This window comes from Aethalodelphis obliquidens, unplaced genomic scaffold, assembly GCF_003676395.1.
Source record: "Aethalodelphis obliquidens isolate GAN/ISIS:26980383/991018 unplaced genomic scaffold, ASM367639v1 scaffold11, whole genome shotgun sequence".
NCBI classification, from domain to species: Eukaryota; Metazoa; Chordata; class Mammalia; order Artiodactyla; family Delphinidae; genus Aethalodelphis; species Aethalodelphis obliquidens.
Genome location: NW_020837955.1, coordinates 28,540,060 through 28,561,270, shown reverse-complemented (window position 1 = coordinate 28,561,270; position 21,211 = coordinate 28,540,060). Strand labels below are relative to the sequence as shown.

The 21,211-nt window shown below is 49.5% G+C and overlaps 1 protein-coding gene across 12 annotated transcripts in view; it reads right to left on the bottom strand.

Moving 5' to 3' along the window:
* Window positions 1–1,292: 1,292 nt before the first annotated feature.
* Window positions 1,293–21,211, bottom strand: part of VTI1A (vesicle transport through interaction with t-SNAREs 1A) — a 367,980-nt gene continuing 348,061 nt past the window's right edge. For 4 of the 12 annotated variants that reach the window (XM_027112601.1, XM_027112593.1, XM_027112605.1 and 1 more), the window contains one exon: window positions 11,393–14,827. Coding sequence is in view for 5 of the 12 variants with exons in the window: in XM_027112593.1 (XP_026968394.1) it covers window positions 14,734–14,827 (94 nt within the window). In the remaining 7 variants the exon portion in view is untranslated. Of the gene's footprint in view, window positions 1,652–2,191; window positions 4,784–11,392; window positions 14,828–21,211 lie in introns of those variants that run through there. The other 8 variants (XM_027112590.1, XR_003433924.1, XM_027112589.1 and 5 more) reach the window with 8 other exon arrangements.

Below are 21,211 nucleotides of genomic sequence, written 5' to 3'. Positions count from 1 at the left end.
AGACTCCAAGGGCATTTGATTGTCTAGAACACATCAAACAGCCCAAGTCTTCCTCGTAAAAGTTTTACAAGAAAATCATTGAAGACTAGCCGAGCTATCCTTTCCCTCTCCTCCTCCTTAAATTCCAAACCTGAGCCGATATGCTCGATTCCCACACTTGGGTGTCAGCTGGGCCGGCAGAGCGCTGGGCTGGCGGGCATGCGGCGGCAGAAACCTCAGCCCCTGGATCATTACACTTGCAGGCCACGACTTGTGGGATCCAGTGATTTGGACATATTTTATTTAACCAGCTTAGTAAAAGGTAATATTCAGCAGCTGTGATCTATAGCAGAATTACAATTTTCAGGGTCAAGGAGGGATTTTGATATTAGGAGGTTGGGCAGAATTGCTATGAAATCTCATGAGCCGTCTTTAAAAATAAATGAGAAAATAGGTTATCCAAGAGTCATTGTAAGGGAAAAATCAATAGGCAGTGTCTATTCACTTGGGCTATCAAAATCCTTGAAATGTGAACAAAAGTTTCACGTTTAGTGTACTGTAGGTTTGGAAATATCAGTGCTGGAGGCTCGGTGGGTCCAAATTCATTGTGCTGTGCATCCAAACGAGGTGAATCTTGTGAAGCTGCTTGGCTTCCTCATAAGAGAGTGGAGGGTCTTGGTGACCGCATTAGACGGGGGAAAGGAGACTCCTCCGAGGCAGGCGGTCCAGGCACCAACAGGGAGAAGCACCTGCTGCTCTGGGAGTGGGTGTGGCCGGTGGCTCAGCGCCCCTTCTGGGTGCTGCCTCCTGTCCCACGGGAGGGCGGGGCCACGTGTCTTCCCGCCCGCGCAATTCACAGTGCCTCTGCCCTCGGATGGGAAATGATCATTTAATGGCGAACTTCCTGCCGGTGGAATTTTGGCTGCGCCGGTCACCTGGAATGATAGCAGTTGTCTCCCATTCATTCATTCATTCATTCCAAATCAACCATTTTTTTTTTTCCAGTGTCTCAAATGTATCTTCAAATTTCCTTCAGGATGCTATACCCTTGGCATTGATAGGCTCAAGTCGGCCCCAGCAAGACCGCCTTACCTCTCCAGGGTCTGTGACTGAATTCCTACGGCAGCTAATTGCCAGGGAACCACTGGGTCTCCCTCACCAGCCTGTGAGCTCTGGGCAAGGCAGAAACTCTCTTTTGTGGTCGGTGCTGTTTTCCAATCCTTGGTGCCATGTCTGACATTTAGTGTTAAAAATATTTTAAAACTTTTTTTAAATGAATATTTTTTAATGAATAAAAAAAATGAATATCTTCCTTTTTTTTTTTTTTGGAATCTAAGGCATTCCTGAAGTATTTAAAGGCCATAATCATGAAGAATCTTTAACGAAAACAAAACACCCAAAAGTCCCCCACCTTCAATCATGTATCTCTACCATGATGTGTCACAGATCGGCTCATTTAATCAAGATGAATCGGATGGTGATGGTTTATCATATGCCTCGTGGTGCTTTCCATGGGTTACCTGGTTGAATCTTCATATCTGTCCTTGGGGTGGCTGACCTTTTCCCTACTTTACAGTCAAGGAAACTGAGGCTCAGTAGATCATCCCAACACACCGACGAGGGAACCAGAGCTCATGTCCAGGTCTGTGATGCCATCTCTTCAAAGCCATGTCTTGGGGCAATTAAAGAAGAAGAAGAAAACTTGTATTCAAAAGCAACCTTAAACCTGATCCAAGTTTCATCATTAAAAAAAAAAATGAGTGTCTATGCTCACAGCACAGAAATTGTAATAAAGCACTACTGAAGATTTATAATACCCCTTCAATTAGAAAGGGAACGGGGTGGGGGCTTCCCTGGTGGCGCAGTGGTTAAGAATCTGCCTGCCAATGCAGGGGACACGGGTTCGGGCCCTGGTCTGGGAAGATCCCACATGCCGTGGAGCAACTAAGCCCGTGCGCCACAACTACTGAGCCTGCGCTCTAGAGCCCACGAGCCAAAACTACTGAGCCCGTGTGCCACAACTACTGCAGCCCACGTGCCTAGAGCCCGTGCTCTGCGACAAGAGAAGCCACCGCAATGAGAAGCCCGCGCGCAGCAACGAAGACCCAACACAGACAAAAATAAATGAACAAAATAAATAAACTTACCAGAAAAAAAGGAAAAGGAACGGGAAGTAAGATAAATAATCCAAATGCAAAAGATGGGAATAGCAGACTTTGGAATTAGGCATTTTATTTAACTCATCAAATAATACAAGTTAGTTCAGGAAACAACGATCAAAATGTATTACTTGTACTAACGATATGTAGAACCACGTTTCCAAGAAATCTAATGAAGATAAATGCTGGAAATAAATTATTACGTGGAATACGGCAAATAAATAGATTTTTACAAAAAAATAAACCCTGTGAATATTAGAAAAAAAATGTGAGGTTCGGTGGTGCTGGAGGAAGTTGGAACTTGAAACTAATGCCTGAATGAGATGTAAGAAACAGCAGCACATTAATGAAAATTAGCAACAGACATTTGAACTCCGTTTCCTCATCCCCTTGGTTTTAGGAGTGATTTCTCCCCAGCCCCGAGACGGGCTTCGAGCCATCGCTCCTGACACCCACCGTCTAAGTGATCCAGATAATGTAATCGCAGCATCATTAGGAACCATGAAATTGCAATTCCTCGGGGAAGGAGCGCTATCCCTCAGTTACACAGAGAAGAGCGATTAATTAGCAGATCTCAGTTTAAAGTGACTATGTACTACATGGGTTCTAATCCCACGCCGGAGCAGCTCGCAGGCCTAATGAATTATCTGGAGGAAGTCGAGCTGGAGCCAGAAGACGTCACTCAAAATGTGATAATAAGTAAAATAAGACAAACTTTAAAAACCCGAAACTTGAAAATGATAGATCATCCACTATTGAGGTAAAGCTGTAAAGGAAGCCAAAGTGGGGGAGGTCAGCTGATTTTTCCTCTCCTGAAATGGCACTGTTGAGTGTGCAATTTAATATTTGGACTCCATTTGAGGCAACTTGATCTAAATGGACTCATTCATTCATTCACTCCATACATAGTATTTTAAAGTGACAACACTTTTATAGAATATGACGGGCTGGACCCATTCAACCCTTGGATAGTGAGTCCTCAAATGTCAGGCAAGGCAGATTGAACGCTGCACTTGAAACCCACCCCCCTCCATTATGTTAGCTTTGGAAACAATTCTGAAATGGACATCTCTGCCCCTTGGCAGTGTAACTGGAATCAGAATTCTTACGATTCTCAGGAAGATGATCCTGCAACCCAAACCCGGTTGGCACCCAGCCTCCTTGGTGCCTATGCTGAGCTTCGAACTAGGCTCTGAAATTCTGATTCTCGCCAGAAAATAGGATGGATGAGTGCAGAGATCAACACACTGTTAGGCTCAGCTGCTGGGCCAGCTGCCATCTTTCCACTTCACAACTTGCTTGGATTCCAGATTCAACCTCTCTGGGCACTGATGCCTCCATTCTGTATGTATGGGAGGTGGCAGGTGGTCACACTGGGGCTTTAGTTCTAGGACGGAACACCTGGGGAGAATGCCTGGGGGAGGGGCTGACCTGTCAATGGTGGTGAAACCCACAAAAGGGAGGGGCTGAACTCCTGTTTGAGAAAGAAAGGCTGTGGCTCCAAGGCTGGGGATCGGCACCACACACTGGTTTCTAAATCTCTTTCATGGACTTTATCCAATTGCACGTTCATAACGCGCCCGTGAGCAAGGGTGGAGAAGCACAGTGCTAATGGTCTGGTTTCCTGATAGGAAAATGGATGCCCGAGAGGCAAAGTGACTCATCCAGGTGGGAATGGCTCCGAAATTCGTGAGATCCAGAGCAGAACGGAAACATGGAGCCCCATGTTCAAAAAGCAAGAAAAAAAATGCTTTTTCCCTTTCATCCCAGGGCTCTCTCTCAATTTCTCATGGTGTTTAAAAACGTCTAGTTAACGTTCTACTAAGTTAAGTCAGAATGTTAAGTTATTAGCACAAATTGTACCATTCACTTTTATATTGTAGAGTGCCAGTTTTAAAATGCAAACGTCAGCAGATTTAACACGTGTGGAATCGCCAAAGTTGTGCACTGTATTCCGTGGCTCTTAACAGAGTGCCTCAAACTGGCCAAAAGAGACAAGCCAGACTCGGGAAGGTGGGAAGAAGTAGGAGAGGGTTCCCCCAGGCGGGGAGCGGGCCAATGGGGATTCTCCTGGGGGAGTGCAGACCCTCATGGGCCTGGGCCCTGCCTGGTAGCTCGGGGCCCGCATTGTCCTGGAGCCTGAAGGTCAGGTTCCCTTTCTCCCCAGTGGCTGGACGGACACGCTGTGCCCCAGGTCTGGGGCAGGAAGTTGAGCCAGGCATCTCCTTCCATAGGCCCCCTGCCCCAACTGTCAGCAGATGGGCAACCTCAGAATGCACTGGATACACTGGGTACCTGGATCGGGGGGACCAGAAGCTTGTCCCTGCTGAGCACCCCATGAATGCACCCTGATGCTGCCAGCGCAGGGCGGGGGCTGCAGCCACCATGCACCCACCCCAGACACTGTGGGGTGTGCATCCTGTCCCCGCTCCTCGCCATGCCTGTGCCCAGGTTGGGGGCAGGTGGGCAACGGTTGCTGAGTGAAGGTGGGGAGGGGAAGGCCAGATGGTACTAGGGTTCCAGGGGACAGAAGAGGGAGCAGCTGAGAACCAGACCCAAGGAACAGGGAGGTGGTGGGAGGCAAGACCACGTGAGCGGAGGCTCCAAGCCCCCAGTTCACGGTCCACTGTCCCATCAGACTTCATCTGCAAAACACAATTACAAAGATAAAACTATTAAGAATTTCAAGACAGCAACACAGAACATTAAACCCCAAGCGCAGGGGCCTTCTGAGTGCAGGGCCCGTGATACCGGCCCTGCACCCAAGCCCACTCAGAAGCTCAGCAGGCCACGTCTCCTGGTCTTTCGGAAGGTTCTACATGCCAAGGCTGCCATCTTACCCCTGGGTCCTTTGCCCTGCTTTGTCGGGAACATTCCCTTTTCCCTGCCATGGATGACTGGAGTTGGCAGGGACCTCCCTTCCAGCCCAACTTGCTGGTTTGCTGGGTGAGGAACCAAAGCCAGGAACAGGGTATGACTTGCAAAAGGCACAGCAGGGCCCAGGGCTCGGGCACCTGAGGCCCAGCTCAGCCCAGAAGATACCAGACTTTGAGAAAAGCCCAAAGCCTCGTGGGTCTTGTTGCCAGGCTGCTCCTGGGTGTGAGTGCACTGCAGCCACCACCAGGACCAGCATCTTCAGGGCCCCCCAGATCTAAGGCAGCATCCCCTCAGTATCAGAGGCCAAGGCGTTGCCGGTGTCCCCTGTGGGCTCAGCATCAGGGTGGGGCCTCTACTCGCTACTTAATTGTTTCTCACATGATTCCTTTGGTGGAGGGGAGCGGCTAGTGATGGTGGAGGGTGAAGAGTGATTGCAGGGACTTGAGGACAGAAATGATGCTCACAGCTCAGATGAGGAGGGAACCAGGGTTTCCCCTGCCAATTCCTCAAAAGAACAAGGATCTGACATTTGGGGGGAAAAAAGGGATCATAGCCAGCATGGATGGAAATGAGTTTTTCTGTACATCATGGTTTAAAAAACGTAACTGAGGGGCTTTCCTGGTGGCGCAGTGGTTGAGAGCCCGCCTGCTGATGCAGGGGACACAGGTTCGTGCCCCGGTCCGGGAAGATCCCACATGCCGCGGAGCGGCTGGGCCCGTGAGCCATGGGCGCTGAGCCTGCGCGTCCGGAGCCTGTGCTCCGCAATGGGAGAGGCCACAGCAGTGAGAGGCCCGCGTACCGCAAAAACAAAAAAAAACAAAAAAAAACCAAAAAACGTAACTGAGGAACATAGGCCCGCGTGGTGTGAAGGCCAACAGTACCAAGGAGGCCAGTGTTCCTGTGGCCGGGCCGTGGCTTCCAGAATGTGGTGCTGGTTGAAGAAGAGAGAAGCCTGGCCAGAGGCTGAAGACCTGGCATCCACCCCTCGCGCTGCCACCGACTTCCTGGGTGATCCTGAGCAAGTGTTGTTCCCTCTCTGAGCCCCGTTCCCCCATCTGAAGATGAGCAGGTTGTCTAATGGCCCCTAAAGCTTACACAGTTTGAGGGCTCTGTGAGCCCAAGCTCGTCCACCTGCTTGGCTTTTGCCATCCAAACTGTCACCAAGGAGGCCAGCATGGAGCTCAAGGGACGGTGATCCATGTTTCCTCATTTCAAAACCCTGCTCTCGGGCTCTGTGTGTTTCATCTCTCCTCAAAAAGGAGCTCAGGGAGGCCCGTCCGGAGGCCGGGATGCCCAGGCGCCTCCAGGCCCCGAGTGCCATGTGGCCAGACATCAAAGTGTCTCCAGTGTCTGGGGGTGCTGCTGGGGGAGGGTGATCAACTCACCCACGTGCCCAAGTCTGGATTCTGCTTCTATTTTCCCCGTTCCACATGGAGGACAGAGGGGGGAGAAGAAGGGGAGAGAAGCCTTTGAAAAGACGTCTCCTGCCCGCTCTGCTCAGCCCGGCCACACTCCTGTGGTGCAGCTCTTAGCCACTCGGCAACTTTTTTCCCTTTCATGATATTTTGGGTTTCCGATCGCCTTCCAAGTCAAACTTTTATCATTTAATAAGCAGGGAGAAGGAAATCCTCCAAGTCAGTCCCAGTCTAAATGGTCCCCATTCCTGTCCCTGGCCTCTCCTGGCTGGTCCTGCTGCACAAGGGGCCAGTGCTCACGAGGACCCATCCACCGACAGGTAAGCGTCAGCCCTACTCCTGCTCCAGTGGGGCGACTGCACAAACGTAGTTGTGGAGATTGCAAGGAGGAATGAACACACAGCACTGCTGTTTGGAAAGGACTTTGCCAAGCAATTTATGGACATGGGCCTTAATCTCAGGGGCAGCAGTGGAAGGCGGCAGGGGCAGGGGCACTGCAATGTGATTTCCAGGCCCCAAGAGTCGCTTGCCTGAGAGCAGAGAGCAAGACAGGACGCTGGGCATGAAAACAGCTTTCTGACCACCAGCCCCAGGGCTGGGGGGCTATTTTACCTGTTTTCTTATCTATCTTCTTGACCGTGTGTCTTTGGGGCCTGGAACATAGTAGATGCTCAATAAATATTTATTGACTAGCTGGATAAATCTGATTATACCTCTCACGTTTCGAACAGGGAAAGATTTGATTATTCAGAAGTCTCGTTGGGGACGATAAAAAGCTCACTGAAGCCATCTAGCTCTCTCCGCTCTGTGATTTCTTGGGAGGGGTGGGCTTGGATGAAGAGGAGATGGAAATGATGCAGAGAGAGGCTCTGAGGGTCACAATGCCCCGCTGTGCCAAGACCCCTGGGTAGGGCAGTGTGGGGAGGGTCTGCTCAGGGCATAAGGGAGCCGTCTGGGCTCTTCCCTAAATGTCAAATTGTGCACCGCAGTGGCCTTGGCCTCCTGTCACCTTCAGCAGGACCTGGGCAGGAGGTTGGAGCAGCTCACGGAAGGACGTAGTCTGCTGGGCCCCAAGGTAAACTGCTAACGGCACACCTCCCTCCCTGTTCTGCTCTCCTTCTCAGCAAGGGCACTGCTGAGGGAGGTGTCCCAGGGCCCTCAACCTGTTACCTCTCTCGGCAGAATGCACGTGTTCTCAGAAGCCCCGTGTCTGCCTGAGCAGCCCTGGGCCCTGGCCGGGTGTGTGTGGACTTTTGGGGCAAGGCTGTGTCCCCGGTAACCCATCCATTACCCAGAAGGGTAGCTGATGCCAGGAGAAACCTCCAGAGAGCTGGTCCCAGGGAACCCAGGCCCCCTTCCCTTCTCTTTCTTCCAAAGACTGCTAACTACTCCCTTGAGTGGTGGGTCGCTTCTCCCCCAAATGCCAAATCTCCCACAGGAAACGGTCAGACTGGAAAGGTTCATCCAGAGGGATCGGTCGTTGATGAAGCTGCCTGGGGGATTATGAATCTGCCTTTTTCCAGGGTCCAAGGTCAGAAACCAAAGGAGTGAGTCTTTAAAGGTGGGATTTCAGGTGTCTCCCAGCCAGCCCATAGGGTGTCACCATGCAGGGCCCTGGCTGACCTTACAATTGTACACCCTTCGGAGGGCCAAGGCCTTGGCCACCTCCTGTGTCTAGAAGAGAAGCAAATAAGGGAAGGGGGCAGTGTGGTCGGAGCCTCAGGGAGTGGGGCTGGCCGGCTTCTGTCCCCGCCTTTACCAGCCTACGGCCTATGCTTCTCCACTGAATTTAGCAGCAGCTCCCGTCTCCCAAGGAGGTGATGGATTCTAGCCACATTCTCAGCTCCTCTCCCTTCTGATGATGTAAGACAGGGAAAATTAAGAGGAAAATGCAGCACAGTGAGGCACACTGCCAAGCCCAATGGTGGGTATACGGTAGGCCTCCGTAAGTGTCAGCTGAGGGCGCCTCTGAGGCCAGGATCTTAGGCAGAACTTTCTGGAAAGAAGCTGGAGCCCGAGGTTGTATTCGTTCTCAACTCTTTGGGACCTTGTCATGCAAAAACCACGTATCTCCAACTCAGATACTTTTCCTGGCAACATAAGTTAAAAACAAAAAAGTTGAGGCCACAAAGCAGCACTGAGCTGGAGGAGAGCCTTGGCTCCCCTGGTCCTGTCCCCTCCTGCGTACACTTTGGGGAGGCCGGGGGACATAGGGGGTGCGCCGCACTGAGCGGTGCCTGTCCTGCCCCCAGGAAAGTCCAGGCAGCTCTCAGCAGAGGAGAGTGCGTGGTCGATCAATACAGGCTTCGGGGCCGCTGGGCTATTATTCACGCCAAAGGGCCTTGTTGGGATGAAGGGAAGGAGTGCTGCATGGATTCACAGAATCACAGGCCGGAGCTCTGCCCCTTGGCCCTTCCCCGTCTCTGTGGTATCTTGGTTATTTATGCAGTGCAAGTAGCGAGGTGATTCAGGATAAAGAAGTGCTTTCCCCACAGCTTGCTGGGAGCCCCATGAGGCAAGGCAACAGGGGTTGCGTGTGATTTGGGCCAGAGTTCTAGGAGATATGCACCCTGCCCTTCCTCTCCTTTGGCTGTTTCTGAAGGAGGGGCCCAGAGTGGCACAAAGTGGGGCCTACTTGCCTGTGTTCCTCCTTCTTGGCTACTTCCTGGGATGAGGCCCCCTAACCATCTCCATCCTTAACCTGCACATTGCCTGTTCCTTACCTCCTCATACACTCCCAACCTCATACACTGCCATTCCTGTCCTGCCATCTTGGTTTGCCCCATCATCTTGGTTCGCCCTACCGTCTTGGTTCGCCCTACCATCATGGTTGCCCCACCTTCTTGGTTGACCCATCATCTTGTTTTTGCCCTACTTGCCTCTGGGAAGCTGGCTCTGGAACATTCACCTGTTACTGACCTGGAACGCTCACAGACACGGGCAGTCTCTGTCCGCACTCAATGTGTCTTTCCTCCAGCACAACAGGAGAGGACACTGACGTTGGCTCCATCACCCGTTTCAGGACCCCGTATCCAGCCTTGGCTCTAATTGCACACCCTATTCTCTTGCCAGTACCTGGCTGCTCTCGGTTATCCTTCAATGGCTCCCTTCTAGGGTGCAGTGCCGACGGCTTTAAGAACTTTTCTGAGCTGTCCGTGTACACAGTTGCCTACCCCATTTTAAAAAGGCTGACATCTCGTCTAAGAGCCACCTGACTATTCACATAATGTGGGTGGCCTCTCGCAGGTACCACTGGTTTGAGTCCAATGTGCTGCAGGCAGAGTAAAGTCATATAAACAAGAGTTTCCTGGGGTTTCGTTTCAGGTTAGTGAGTTATGGCATAGGGCGAGGCCAAGGTTGAGAGCCGCCCCCTCATCTCAGGCAGTAACCTCGACCAGTGTCTCTGGGAGTCAGACTGGGGATGGCTCACTACACAGTCTTCCTCCTTCCCTCTTTCTGGAAAAACGACTCTGAGCAAGCCTTTTGCTGAGGTATAGAGTCCATTCCAAAGGTGGCAAGTTGTCGTGTGGCTAATTTGGAGTGGACTGAAATGGAGGCTTGAGATCCCCCAGACCCTGGTGTGTCTGCCATTTCTAAGCCCACAGTGATCCATGAGGCTGAGGCCAGGCCACACCTGGCTCACACCTGCTGGTCCCTCCTGTGCCACGGCTCCTGTAGGGCCATCTGTCCTTGTGTGGGTGATGCTGAGAGGTGCTGTGCTGGGCAAGGAACGTGTACCATCTCTCCCCTTCACATCCACAGAGAAGCTGTCCAAGGGGTCTGGTCTCTCTGGGGATGGGGCGAGGTGGAAGTGGAAAGAGGCTGGGAGAAAAGTACTCCCCATTCCCTGATATTGACCAGAACACCCCAGCTCTGCCAATGAACCAGGGCTCTCAGAGTGGCTGTATGGTTATGTGAACTCATCGAATCACAGGGCGACCAGATGCGTCCAGCAGTTACAGCATGGAAGATGCCATTGACTTCTGACTTAGGATGATGATGATGATGTCGGAACTTTTTCCCGCAGGCTCACAGCCCATGGAAAAGCCAGACACTTCACAGAAAGGAAAAAAAGGTGGAAGGTCAACCCCAGGAAAGTGCTGCTTCTGTTGTCTATTAGGAAAGCACTGTTTGCAATGAGCTCATTGATGACACAGAGATGGCCCAGACGTGCCCCCATCGCACCCTCCCAGCACCAGCCAGCCGGACACACATGTGTTCCTTTGAGAAGTCCCTACTTACTTTCACTCCAGACCAGAGTCCTCCAACCACACACTCAGCTAAAGGGGGAGGCAAGTGGACCAGAGACAGGGGACTCACGGCGGTTCCTCGGAAACCAGCCCCAGCCATAACCAAACAGCAGTCCTTGGCTCTGGACACACATCTCTCCCAGGAAAGCCATCTCCACTCCCAAGCACTGGGTGCCCCACCGGGCTAGCCGTTCAAACCAAAGAGATGAGGAAATCATGGCTGGTAGTTAATTCTCAACTACGTAGACAAACGGCTATAAATATTTATGATAGGAAATTTCATTATTTAAAAATGCTGCTCTAAATTTCCAGCTATCTCCATGAGAGTGCCTGCCGAACAGGTTGCAAATTAAGGACAATTATTTTTGTCTTCCGCATTTGAATAGAACTTACACCTAAAGTCATTTAAAGGGGTTAACATCCGCCTTAATTAAATATTAAAGTGTGCCTGTACCTGCTGCTATTGTTGCCCCTTCGAATAAGATATAACCTATTTTTGACAAGTTTTCATCTTTCTCTGTGGAAGACGCTACATGAAACCAAATCAGCGGCAAAGAGGAGAGTAATGAATAATCTATTTCATATTCCAACAGTACCCAGAGCTCGGAGTGGGAAAATATTCAGTCGGATGATGGCAAGAGGCTGCTTGGGTACCACATGACACAGCTAAGGTTTAAATAATAATAATAATAAAAAAGCGATAAACAAATCATTAGCCCTTAACAGTTTAATGCAATTTGTTAATGAACATAATGGTGGGGACTAATAATGAAAGAAAATAAAAACCTCTAAACAGGCGCCAAGTTGCTGGCGATGCGCAATTATTTCCTTGTCAAGTTTTTATGATTTAATGAGCCCCTCTGGGACTGACGGCTGTCAGTCAGTCGTGACTTTTTGACACCATTACAACTTCAAATACAGCAGCAGGCAGGCTGTTTTCCTCGGATTTGAAATACTGAAATGATCTGACAGTTTTAAAGAAAAGATGTGCAAAAGAAAGAGAAAAAAAAAAAAAGGAGAGAGGAAGAGAAAGACGGTTGCTTTCCTTTCTTTCCTTTTTTTTTCCTTCCCCCTCCTTTCTTCTGTGGAGTAGATAATCTCTGGATGCTGTTTGGTAATGAAAATCCAATCACTGAGGTCATTATCTGATGAGGTTTTTGGAACAGGCAGGCTTTTTTCCCCCTCTTTATTTCTTTACTTAATGATAACCCTCAATGGGCTTGCCCCGCATGGGACGGCCAGAGCTGCACAATTTTGTTCACCATTAATTTCAGCCTTTGAAGCTCAGGGCTCAGAAGCAGTAGCAAAGCAAACCCCCCACCAAGCTCGTTCCAAAATAAGACAATCCAGCCTGCCTTAAACAGAATAGCAAACGGCCTCCCAGCCCGGGCCCCGGCAGCTGACGTCAGGCCCGCTGCATTTGCAGGCATTCGTCGGCATTCGTCTTCAACGTGGAACATTTAAAACTCTTTACGACTTAAGAGACTTTAATTAAATTGCTTTTGATTCTGGAGCGGGGCAGCATCCGCCTTATTTACGCTGCCAGGGAAACTGTTTAGTCTGCATGAATTTTATATGGCCAGGGCTTCCTCCTTCTTCTTCCTCCGCCGTCTCCTCTTCCACACCCCACCCTTCCGTTGGACATAATTTTTAACAAAGGCTCCTGACTTTAGAGATATTCGTCAATTTCACATTAAGTTCCTAGAACCTTTCACAGTTCTATGAATGGCTTCCAACGTGTGGGCTTTCCTCCTTCCCCAGGGGAGCAGGGCGAACAATTTTCCTCCCTTGGGCCACCTCTGAGTCTGTCCTGCAGCGTTCGAGAGGGCCAGGGGCCTTCGGACCAGCTTCCTACAAAGTGGTCACTATCCCGGGCTAGGGGGTCGCTCTTAAGGTGAATTTGATGGGGCTGTTAGGCCAAGGGCTATCTGTTCATCTTCCCACTCTCAGGGTTGAATTGGGGCAAAATCTCAGGCAAGGGCTGATAATGACATAGAACCCTAAAGAAGAAGCCACTGAAGGGCGAGTGATGCACTCCCTCCTCATTTCCTCGTTCAACATGAACGCCAGGTGTTAATGAAATATTTAGGAGCCAGCAAGTTTAGATGATCAGATCAACCTGGCTTGCCAGGTGGCCTTAGGAAGAGGCCGGCGTGAGGTGTAGCTGGGTGACGGATTATACACTTTAGCTAAGACCAACTGTTTCGAAGGAAGCCACCAGAGGTTGGTAGAATACTTCCCCATCATTAGAGTTTCAAAACGAGAAGGAGATTACTTGTTTCCCTGCTTTTTCATTGTTTCTTCGATGTGTTTAGCAGGTACAGAATTCCGTTATCAGAATAAAAGATTCTTGCTGAGATAGATCCCTTACGCTGATAGGAAAATTAGTACAGCCTTCCCACTCCTTTGCCGGTCTACCTCGCTCTGCCCAAATCCCACACCATCCCTGCGAAGCAAATGCTGCAGCTTTCTTTACACGATACTAAATGATTTACCTGAACACGTGCAGGCCCTAGCCTGTTTCGATGAGTACAGTTTCTCGGGTGGATTTTGCCATTCTGCATTTCCTCTCTAAACCATAATGGTTCTCTTCTGAGTTAGGGAAAAAAAAAAAAATCAAGTGCTGCATCCGGTGATCTCCGCCCATGGGCACAGGTGGTTAGCATTTTTTATGAAGGGAACAGGTTTGCTTTTCAAGGATTCAAAGCTTCCAATTATACTCAAAAGATAGAAAGGACCCTGTAAGTGCCTATGAAGTCTTAAGAAAAACACATTTTGCTTTATGACTAGCGGGAGAATGACCTCAGCTTGGGCACCTTGAAGCCTGATCATAAATGAACTCATTTTAAACGCAATTCCCGGTTACCTCGGACAGAAAGAAACCAAAGGAAATCACAAAGCATGGCAGAGGTTTGAATACATCGTGAATTCAGGAAGGTTGTGCTCACGTTTGTTAGTGAAAGACCCAAGCCATCCTTTTGTAACGCGCTGCAATCCCTCATTCTTTTAAAGGAGGTTAGTGAACATTTTCCATCAAGTTTATTTCCAGTGGATCAGCCTATAGGACTCTACCATATTGATAATCACATTTGAAATTTCTCACTGAAGGAGTCAGATTCTTGCTCTTCCTGAAATATTCATGCTCTCTTTACATACTGGAATGGATGTGGAGAGAACCCTGTCAGACCTTTTACATGTATGAGGGCTGCTTTTGGCAGTGCAAACGTTAAGACGGAAAGGATACAGAGATGCTTACACAGGTCAGGGGAGAGGAGGTCACCATTAAATACCAGGCCGGGGCTCTCTCTGCCAGCAGATTCTGGGGAGTATGGGATGTTTGGAAGGCAAGGAAATCTTTCTTGTAGCCAGTAATCAAAGTTGTGAAAAGTGGATATTGGGCAGTCTCAGCAAAAAATATTCTTGGGTAAAAAAAAATATATATATGCATAGAAAAACAGGGAAAGTGCTAAGTCAATTTCCTGCACAACTGCTATTAAATACCCACCTTTACAGTGAAAGCTCTCAGGCAGGTGGACTATATTCATTAGGCCTGGGGAGGTACAGGGCTGGTTTGCTGGGCCGGTCACTGGCTCTGGCCGCTGCTTGCCTCTGCATTTTTCATGCTCAGACATCACAGAAGGGCTGATCGGTGACAAGAAGTGTGTGACAAACAGCACAGTCCATCAGAAGCCCCCATGACTGCCTCATCATGCCCTCTCCCAAACCAGGACCCCTGACATGTCCACAGGGCAAGCAAGAATGTCACCGAGGCTATTTTGGTCAGTAGATGAAATTACCAAAAGGCAAATAAACATTCGCCTTCCCCTATGAAAAACAAATCTGGGTGAAGACAAACCTAGAAAAGGAAGCCAACCCACATGCAAACAGGAATAGAAAATATTTTTACACTATTTGCACTTCAGCTGAACAGCGGTGAGAGAGAGGGAGGGTCATTCAGGCCCTGTCAGCGCGAGAGAATGATTCATGTGACCATTTTGTCTTAATTACTCAGAACGAGCCATGGTCGCTGTTTATCAAGGAAGAGCAGATACATCAGTGTCTTCTGACAGAAAGAGTGATCGCTGTCAGGATGGTGATAACCAGGACGATGGCCAGAATGACGATCAGGACGCGGTTCTGGATGATTCTAGGAGAGAGCAAAGGAGGAAAAGCGATTCACACAGATAAACCGAGGACAAAGACCCTATAAGACCAGGTCGGCTGATCAAACGGGGGCTTCGCGGATGGGGGTGGCGAGCCCAGTGTGGGGTGTGCGTGTGCGTGCGTGTGCCTGTGTGCGTGCGTGTGTGTGACCACGCAGCTCTGCGGTCCCACAAACAATCCACCAGCAAACGAACGACGCCACAGCGATTGTCACGAGGCACCCGGAGAAATGCTTCCTGAGAAGCTGCAGCGAATCAAATGGCTTTCTGGTCTCCGAGTACCATGTAGTAATCTTTCAGTGATCAAGGGCCCCATGCGAGCTTCTCTTTTTAATTTAACATGTGAGACAAGCCTCATTTTTTTTGCAGTGTTTCCCGTGAAAGTGAAAGACTCCAAGGAAACATATGTCAGTAAGGTACTTACCTGTACAGAAATACCCGGGGAAAAGTAAAAGAGAGACTTAGGAAGAAAAGGACAAGATTAAGAAGCAAGTGTCAAGCTTGCAGCTCAGGCTATGAAACCATCATCTGTCACTGGGGCTCACGCTCCGTTACGCCGAGAGGAAACGTTACATGTGCTCCGTGGCAAAAAAAAAAAAAAAAAAAGATGGAAATGAGGAATAATACAAAGTACTCGGGTGCCTCGTGTGCTCTGGCTGGTGGGCCCTCACCTCTAGGGATTCCAGTCCCCTCAGCTCTGGCTCTGCCAAAGGCAGATGGGGACCTGGGGACTCAGAAGGAGAGCCGGAGCGCAGACGCACGCTCCAGGACGCCTGCAGAGGGCTTCTGATGAAGTTGTTTCATACTTTGTTACCTCATTCTGAGAAAAGAGGTCGAATATCAGAATGCCTCGTTGAGGTTGTCTAAGGGAAAAAGCTGGGTCAAACAGCCCTGCCCACGCTCGCTCCCACAGAACCGACCATGCAGAAATAGAGGCAGAGTGTTGGGCACTCCGGCCCGCTGTTCATCCAGTTGTCAAGACCCCACAGCAAACCCCATCTGCCCGTCCTCCAAATACCAAGGAGAAAAAAAGGTCTGCTGCCTTGTCTAGACACAGAACGTGGGAAGGGGACTCCCATGGGAGGAACTAGGTGGGACCAGCCAGGCCCCCGGTTTAACAGAGACCCCACCCTCCTAACTTCACATCTTCGAGAAGAAATCTCTACAGGGCCTTCGCAGTCTTTTCTAGCTTCTCGGTGAGTTTCTTTCTCGGAAGAATGACACCATCCTTGTGGTTTCAGTTGCATTCTTCCTTGCGCAACCCCTTCTTCCCCAAACCTAAATGGATGGATGCAGACGGTCACATCAGACAAGCCCACTCCCTCGTGGCCCCCTGGAAGGACCAGCTCCCTCTCCTCCTGACAGGTTACAAAATGATCACATTTGCTGACAGGTCTTCCGCAAAACTGCTTTAGCGCCTGTGTCCACTTTCCTCCAAGGAGATGAATGATCTGCTCGGTCCTCATTTATCACGTAATGCTCAGCTAAGATCTGTCTCGTTTATTTCTTCCCTTCCCCACTAGAAAGGCTGCGCCCTGACATTAATTCTTCTGCGATGACAGCTAATTCAGACTCAACAGGCCATATTTACTCAGGAACCAGGAAGATTCTCGGTCCCCAAAAATAAATAAATAAAAACGGGACTTTGTGGCTTGTTAAAGTGAGGCTAATTACGGACACTTGATCGGTGTAACTTGGTGGCTTGATTTAAAACCCAAACTGATTTTTTCCCCTTTTCCCTGGAAGGGGTAGAAGTCTTCAGAACAGTCCCTACACATCCCATTTGCCCAAGTCACTGTCAAATCTCTATGTACCACAGTCACCCGCATCAGACTTGCAAAGGAAATCAGCAAAATGGAAGATTAAAAGCATGAAAACTCTTTAAAATTCTGCCTTAAGTCATCCACGGTAGTGTGTCTCCCGGATGACAACCATTTTATTTGTGGGTTGAGGGCCCCAAGGCATCCATGATGCTAATTTATAAAGGATTAACTGTGGGTGTTACCTGTTTAATCTGAGGCATGGTTAGAAAAATAAATACACAGGAATCCCTAAATCCTCAGCTCTTCCCCAGTCTTCCTAACTGGGCTTCCCTCATCTCAAAGCAAAGAGTGGGTTTCACCCATGATTTTTCCTAATAGCTCGTCTTTAACTCACTCAGTGCACACACACCTGATCCCAAGAAGGGCACCACTGGGTCATAGACGTTCAGAAAGACCTTGGTGTGTCCACAGAGCCTGGAGTCTTCACTTCACCAGCCCAGAACTCGGCACGGTTACTGGCACGTAGGCCGCCAGGAGAACTGTCCAAAGGATGATAATGAAAGAACGCAGCCCCTGTAATTGTAATCATTCCATTCAAGGGAGAATGGAGAAGAAATCTGTGCAAATTTAATTTGCAGGAAAATCGCAGGGAGTCTGCATAGAAAAGGCTGAAGTTAAAAGCTGACATAAACTCCCCAAAGATGGAACACTGTATCATGGTGTCTTCTCAGAGCACTACTGGGTCAAACGGGGAGAAGGAAAGGTCCTCATGGAACTGTGTGCTGGCGGTGGAAGAGGTCAGCAGGAGAGAGTATTTGCTTTCAAACAAAGATATGTGGGACAAAGGCTGTAGAGGGGCAAAAAAAAGGGCTGGAGCTGACAGAATTGGAAGTAAGCTTGACTCTGGCCAGGCCACCAACCCAGTTTTGGGCCTCAAAGGTGTTGGGCAGATACAATACCTCTAAGGGCCAGAAAAGTGAGCTGTTGGGGCCTTTGAGTGAATAAGACCAAGCCAGCCTGGATAGGGAAACAAAGGCTGGCATTGGTGGGCCCCATCTGTGAGGAGGCCTGGCCTACCGTCACAGCCAGGGGCCGCTGGTAGGTATTGCTGTAGGCAAAGCAGAAAGGAATGCAGAGTCCGGAAAGAATCAGGTCCACAAGCTGGGAAGCGGGGTTCCCAGCTCGTGAAGCAGAGAAGGAACTTTGGAGGAAGCCCAGAGTAACTTCCTTCTAACTTTGGACAAGGTTGTGGGGGGCGCTTTATAGTCTACTAGGTCTGCCACAAGCGGTCTTAATCTCCCTTTTGAAAATGCAAAGTGTGTTTACCCAGTAAATAATTTAAGAAAGAATATACACTTGAAAGAAGACATCCATTGAAACAGCGAGGCTAAATTGCCTCCAGGCAAAAACATGTGCATTTGCATGCTGCATTCTATTAAGTGAGCAGGCTGTGGCTTCAGAAGAATGCGGGGCCAAATTAAAAGGAATGTGGGCCCGAAACATCAAGGATTCTCCAAGTTTACTTTATGAATCACAGTGCTGTTGATACAAGATGAATTAACCATTTACTTTGAGGCTGAACTCACCAAGCATTGTTGAAAATACCGATCCCCGTGTGGAACCCAGGGAGCAGCTAATCTTTCCATTGCCAGTCTCCTCCCTCTCCAGAAACAAGTTCCTGCGTGTGGCAGCCGGAATCACAGAAGACTGGTTACAGGGAAGTAAGCAGACAGGCACCTGGCACAGCTCTCCGCTCGCGCTGCAGGAACCCAGGAATTCCACTGTAGTGGGCGTTTCCACATCCACCAGCTCGCACATCCTGATTTCTGGGCACACTCACCTGTCCCTTGAGGTTAGATGTGGCCACGTGACCTGTTTTAGTCCATGGAATGTGAGCAGAAGAGCTAGGCGTCCCTTCCAGGTGGAGGCATTTAACTTCCAGGGTTTGACTCTCCATTTGGGTCTTCCCTTGCTGTTCTGATCTAGGCTCTAGGTTCCGGGAGTGCAGCTACAGGATGGTGGAGGATCCTTCCGCCCGGATCCCTGAGTCACCCCATGGAAGACTATTGCCCTGGAGGCTCGGTGGGACTCACAGTGGGCTTGTATTAAGGTAATGAGATTTGGGGGTTGTTTCTACTGCAGGAGAACATCAGCTATCCTGGGTGATGCACCTCTGACCCCCTTCTCCAACAAGATGGGGTGTCTGGCCAAGCCAAGTGGTTTAAAGCATCCAAAACGCCAAGGCATAACGGCGGGTGAAATGACTTCTTTCCTTGAAGATTAGGTTTTTTGCCTCTTGGTTTTCAAAAGCTGGGATCCTCATCTCTCCATACTTGGTTGTAAGACTCCTCACTGAAGACTCAAGAGCTTCTTCCAGCTGTAACCAATGCCAGTGTGTGTTCGTGAATGTTTCAGCAAGCTCAGGTGGGGCATTCTGCTTCCCACGAAGAGCAGATATGTGTTGGCCGCATTCATTTCTCCCTTCCAAACATCTGGTGCTACCCCTAGCCCCAGGGGTAGAGCTGTGACCTAGGCTAAGAGGTCAGTGTGTTACATACCCCTGACTACAGTGACTGGACCAGGCATGTGAATGAAGCAGGCATGTGAATGAAGCCAGTTTAATAGAGTGAATGTCAGAAGCTTTGCTTGGAATGCAAGGTCAGGTCACCTGGACTATGTGGTGTGCAGGTGTTAGGCCTGGATCTGCTGTAGCCATTTTGTTTCCATGAGGGAAGCCAGCTGAAGAAAGAAGCTGACCCATGGAGGATAGCAGAGTTGAAGAAAAAGCAGAGAAATGGAACCCCAGTCCTGAAGATGTGGACCTCTCTATCAAACATCCTTCTTTTGGACTTTCCATTATATAAGAAAATAAATGAATGCTATTTCTGAAGGCAGTTTGAGCTGGGTCTTCTGTTATTTGAGACCAAAAAGCATTTTTAGGTTGATTCACTTTAATTTCAAAACCAAGTCCTTGATCAATGGCATATTTTCCCCACCTCTTCCGGGAGAATTTCCTGACCATGCCCCTTGCTCACTCATGTATTTCCCTGTGTGTGTGTGCCCCTCTCTTACCGCTACATTTGCCACACAGTTTTATGATTTTCTGTTTCTGTGCAGGTTTCCCCAATAAAAAGTGGCCCCTCTACGGCCTGAATCTCCTTTGTCTTTTGTATTCCCAGCGCTTAAAATAGAGCTTGGCATAGACATTCTCAAAAAAAAAAAAAAAAAAAAGCTTGCTGAATGAATGAATGAAGGTTCATGTAGTCATCTTCCTGGTTTCTAAGAGCTGCTTGCAGACAAGCACAGCTTTAGGAGTTAGCTCTTAGCCACTCTCCCATGAAGCATGCCAGCAGTGTCCACATCCCTTTGCAAGCCTGCATTCCTTTGCTGGAGAGTGCACGCCACGCCACAGGTTTGACGCCCCGTCCTGCACACGCTTTCCTGCCTGACCGCGAATAATGGTGCCTCACCTTTGGGGTCTGACAGAACAGTACCAGTTGTCAGGACATTTAGCAACCAGGAGAGTGGGGGGCGGAGCGGGGGGCGGGGGAGACGCTGTGCACAGGAGCCTGTATCGTGTCTCTCTGGGAACTTTCCAAAAACAAGGACCGAGGGAAAGGCTCTCCAAGTTCTACGTCCAATTCAAGGGTAATATTCACCAGAAAGAAATGAAAACAGGAGTAGGGGAAATGGGTCATTGTAATCAGCCTCTAACACTAACTTTTAATTTGAAGCATTCTTTTCAAAGCTGGGTACATGGTTGCCTCTGAGCTAGAGCTGTGTGTTTGTTGTGTCCACTGATAAAGCCCATCCAGGGTCTTCTACGTCCTGTGCCTTCAGGAGGGATCCTCAGTTTCACCCCAGGATTCAGGTGGGGCGGCCCCCAGTCTCTGATTCCACAGGTGGACACATGACACAGGCAGGCCCGGCTAATTACAGCTCTTTGGACCCTGCACAACCACTTGTTCGGGAATTGGCAAGCCACTCAGGCCAGATGGAGTCGCCCGGGGATTTTTCCTAAAAAAATCAAGAAAAAGGTCCTCTCTTTACTGGAATTGGCTGTGGGGACAATGGAAGCCTAGAGCAGCAGGGATGGGGGTATGGGGGAGTGGGGGGTATTCTTATCACCACGCAGGAGGGGAACCTGCCCAAAGGATGGCACACAGAGGAGCAGAGAGGCCAGAGATGAAGAAAAAGACGGGTTCCTAAAGGCATTATTTGAACCCCTGCGGTGTGCCTCAGGAACTTCCCAGTTATAGGAGCCAAACAATTCCCCTTTGATTCAAGCAAGTTTGGCTGGGGCTTCTCTCACTTTCAGCCATACCGACTGTACTGAGTTGAATAGCTATCCCCTCACCCCGCCCCAAATTCACGTCCACCTCAGAATGTGACCTCGTCTGGAAACAGGGTCTTTGCAGGTGTAATTTGTTAAGGATCTTGAGATAAAATCATCCTGGATGTAGGGTGGGCCCGAGATCCAATGACTGGTGTTCCTTATGAGAAGGGATGGCACAGATACAGGGAAGAAGGCCCTATGAAGCCACGTGCGGAGACTGGAGAGATGCTGCCACCAGCCAGGGAAAGCGTGGGGTCACCTGAAGCTGT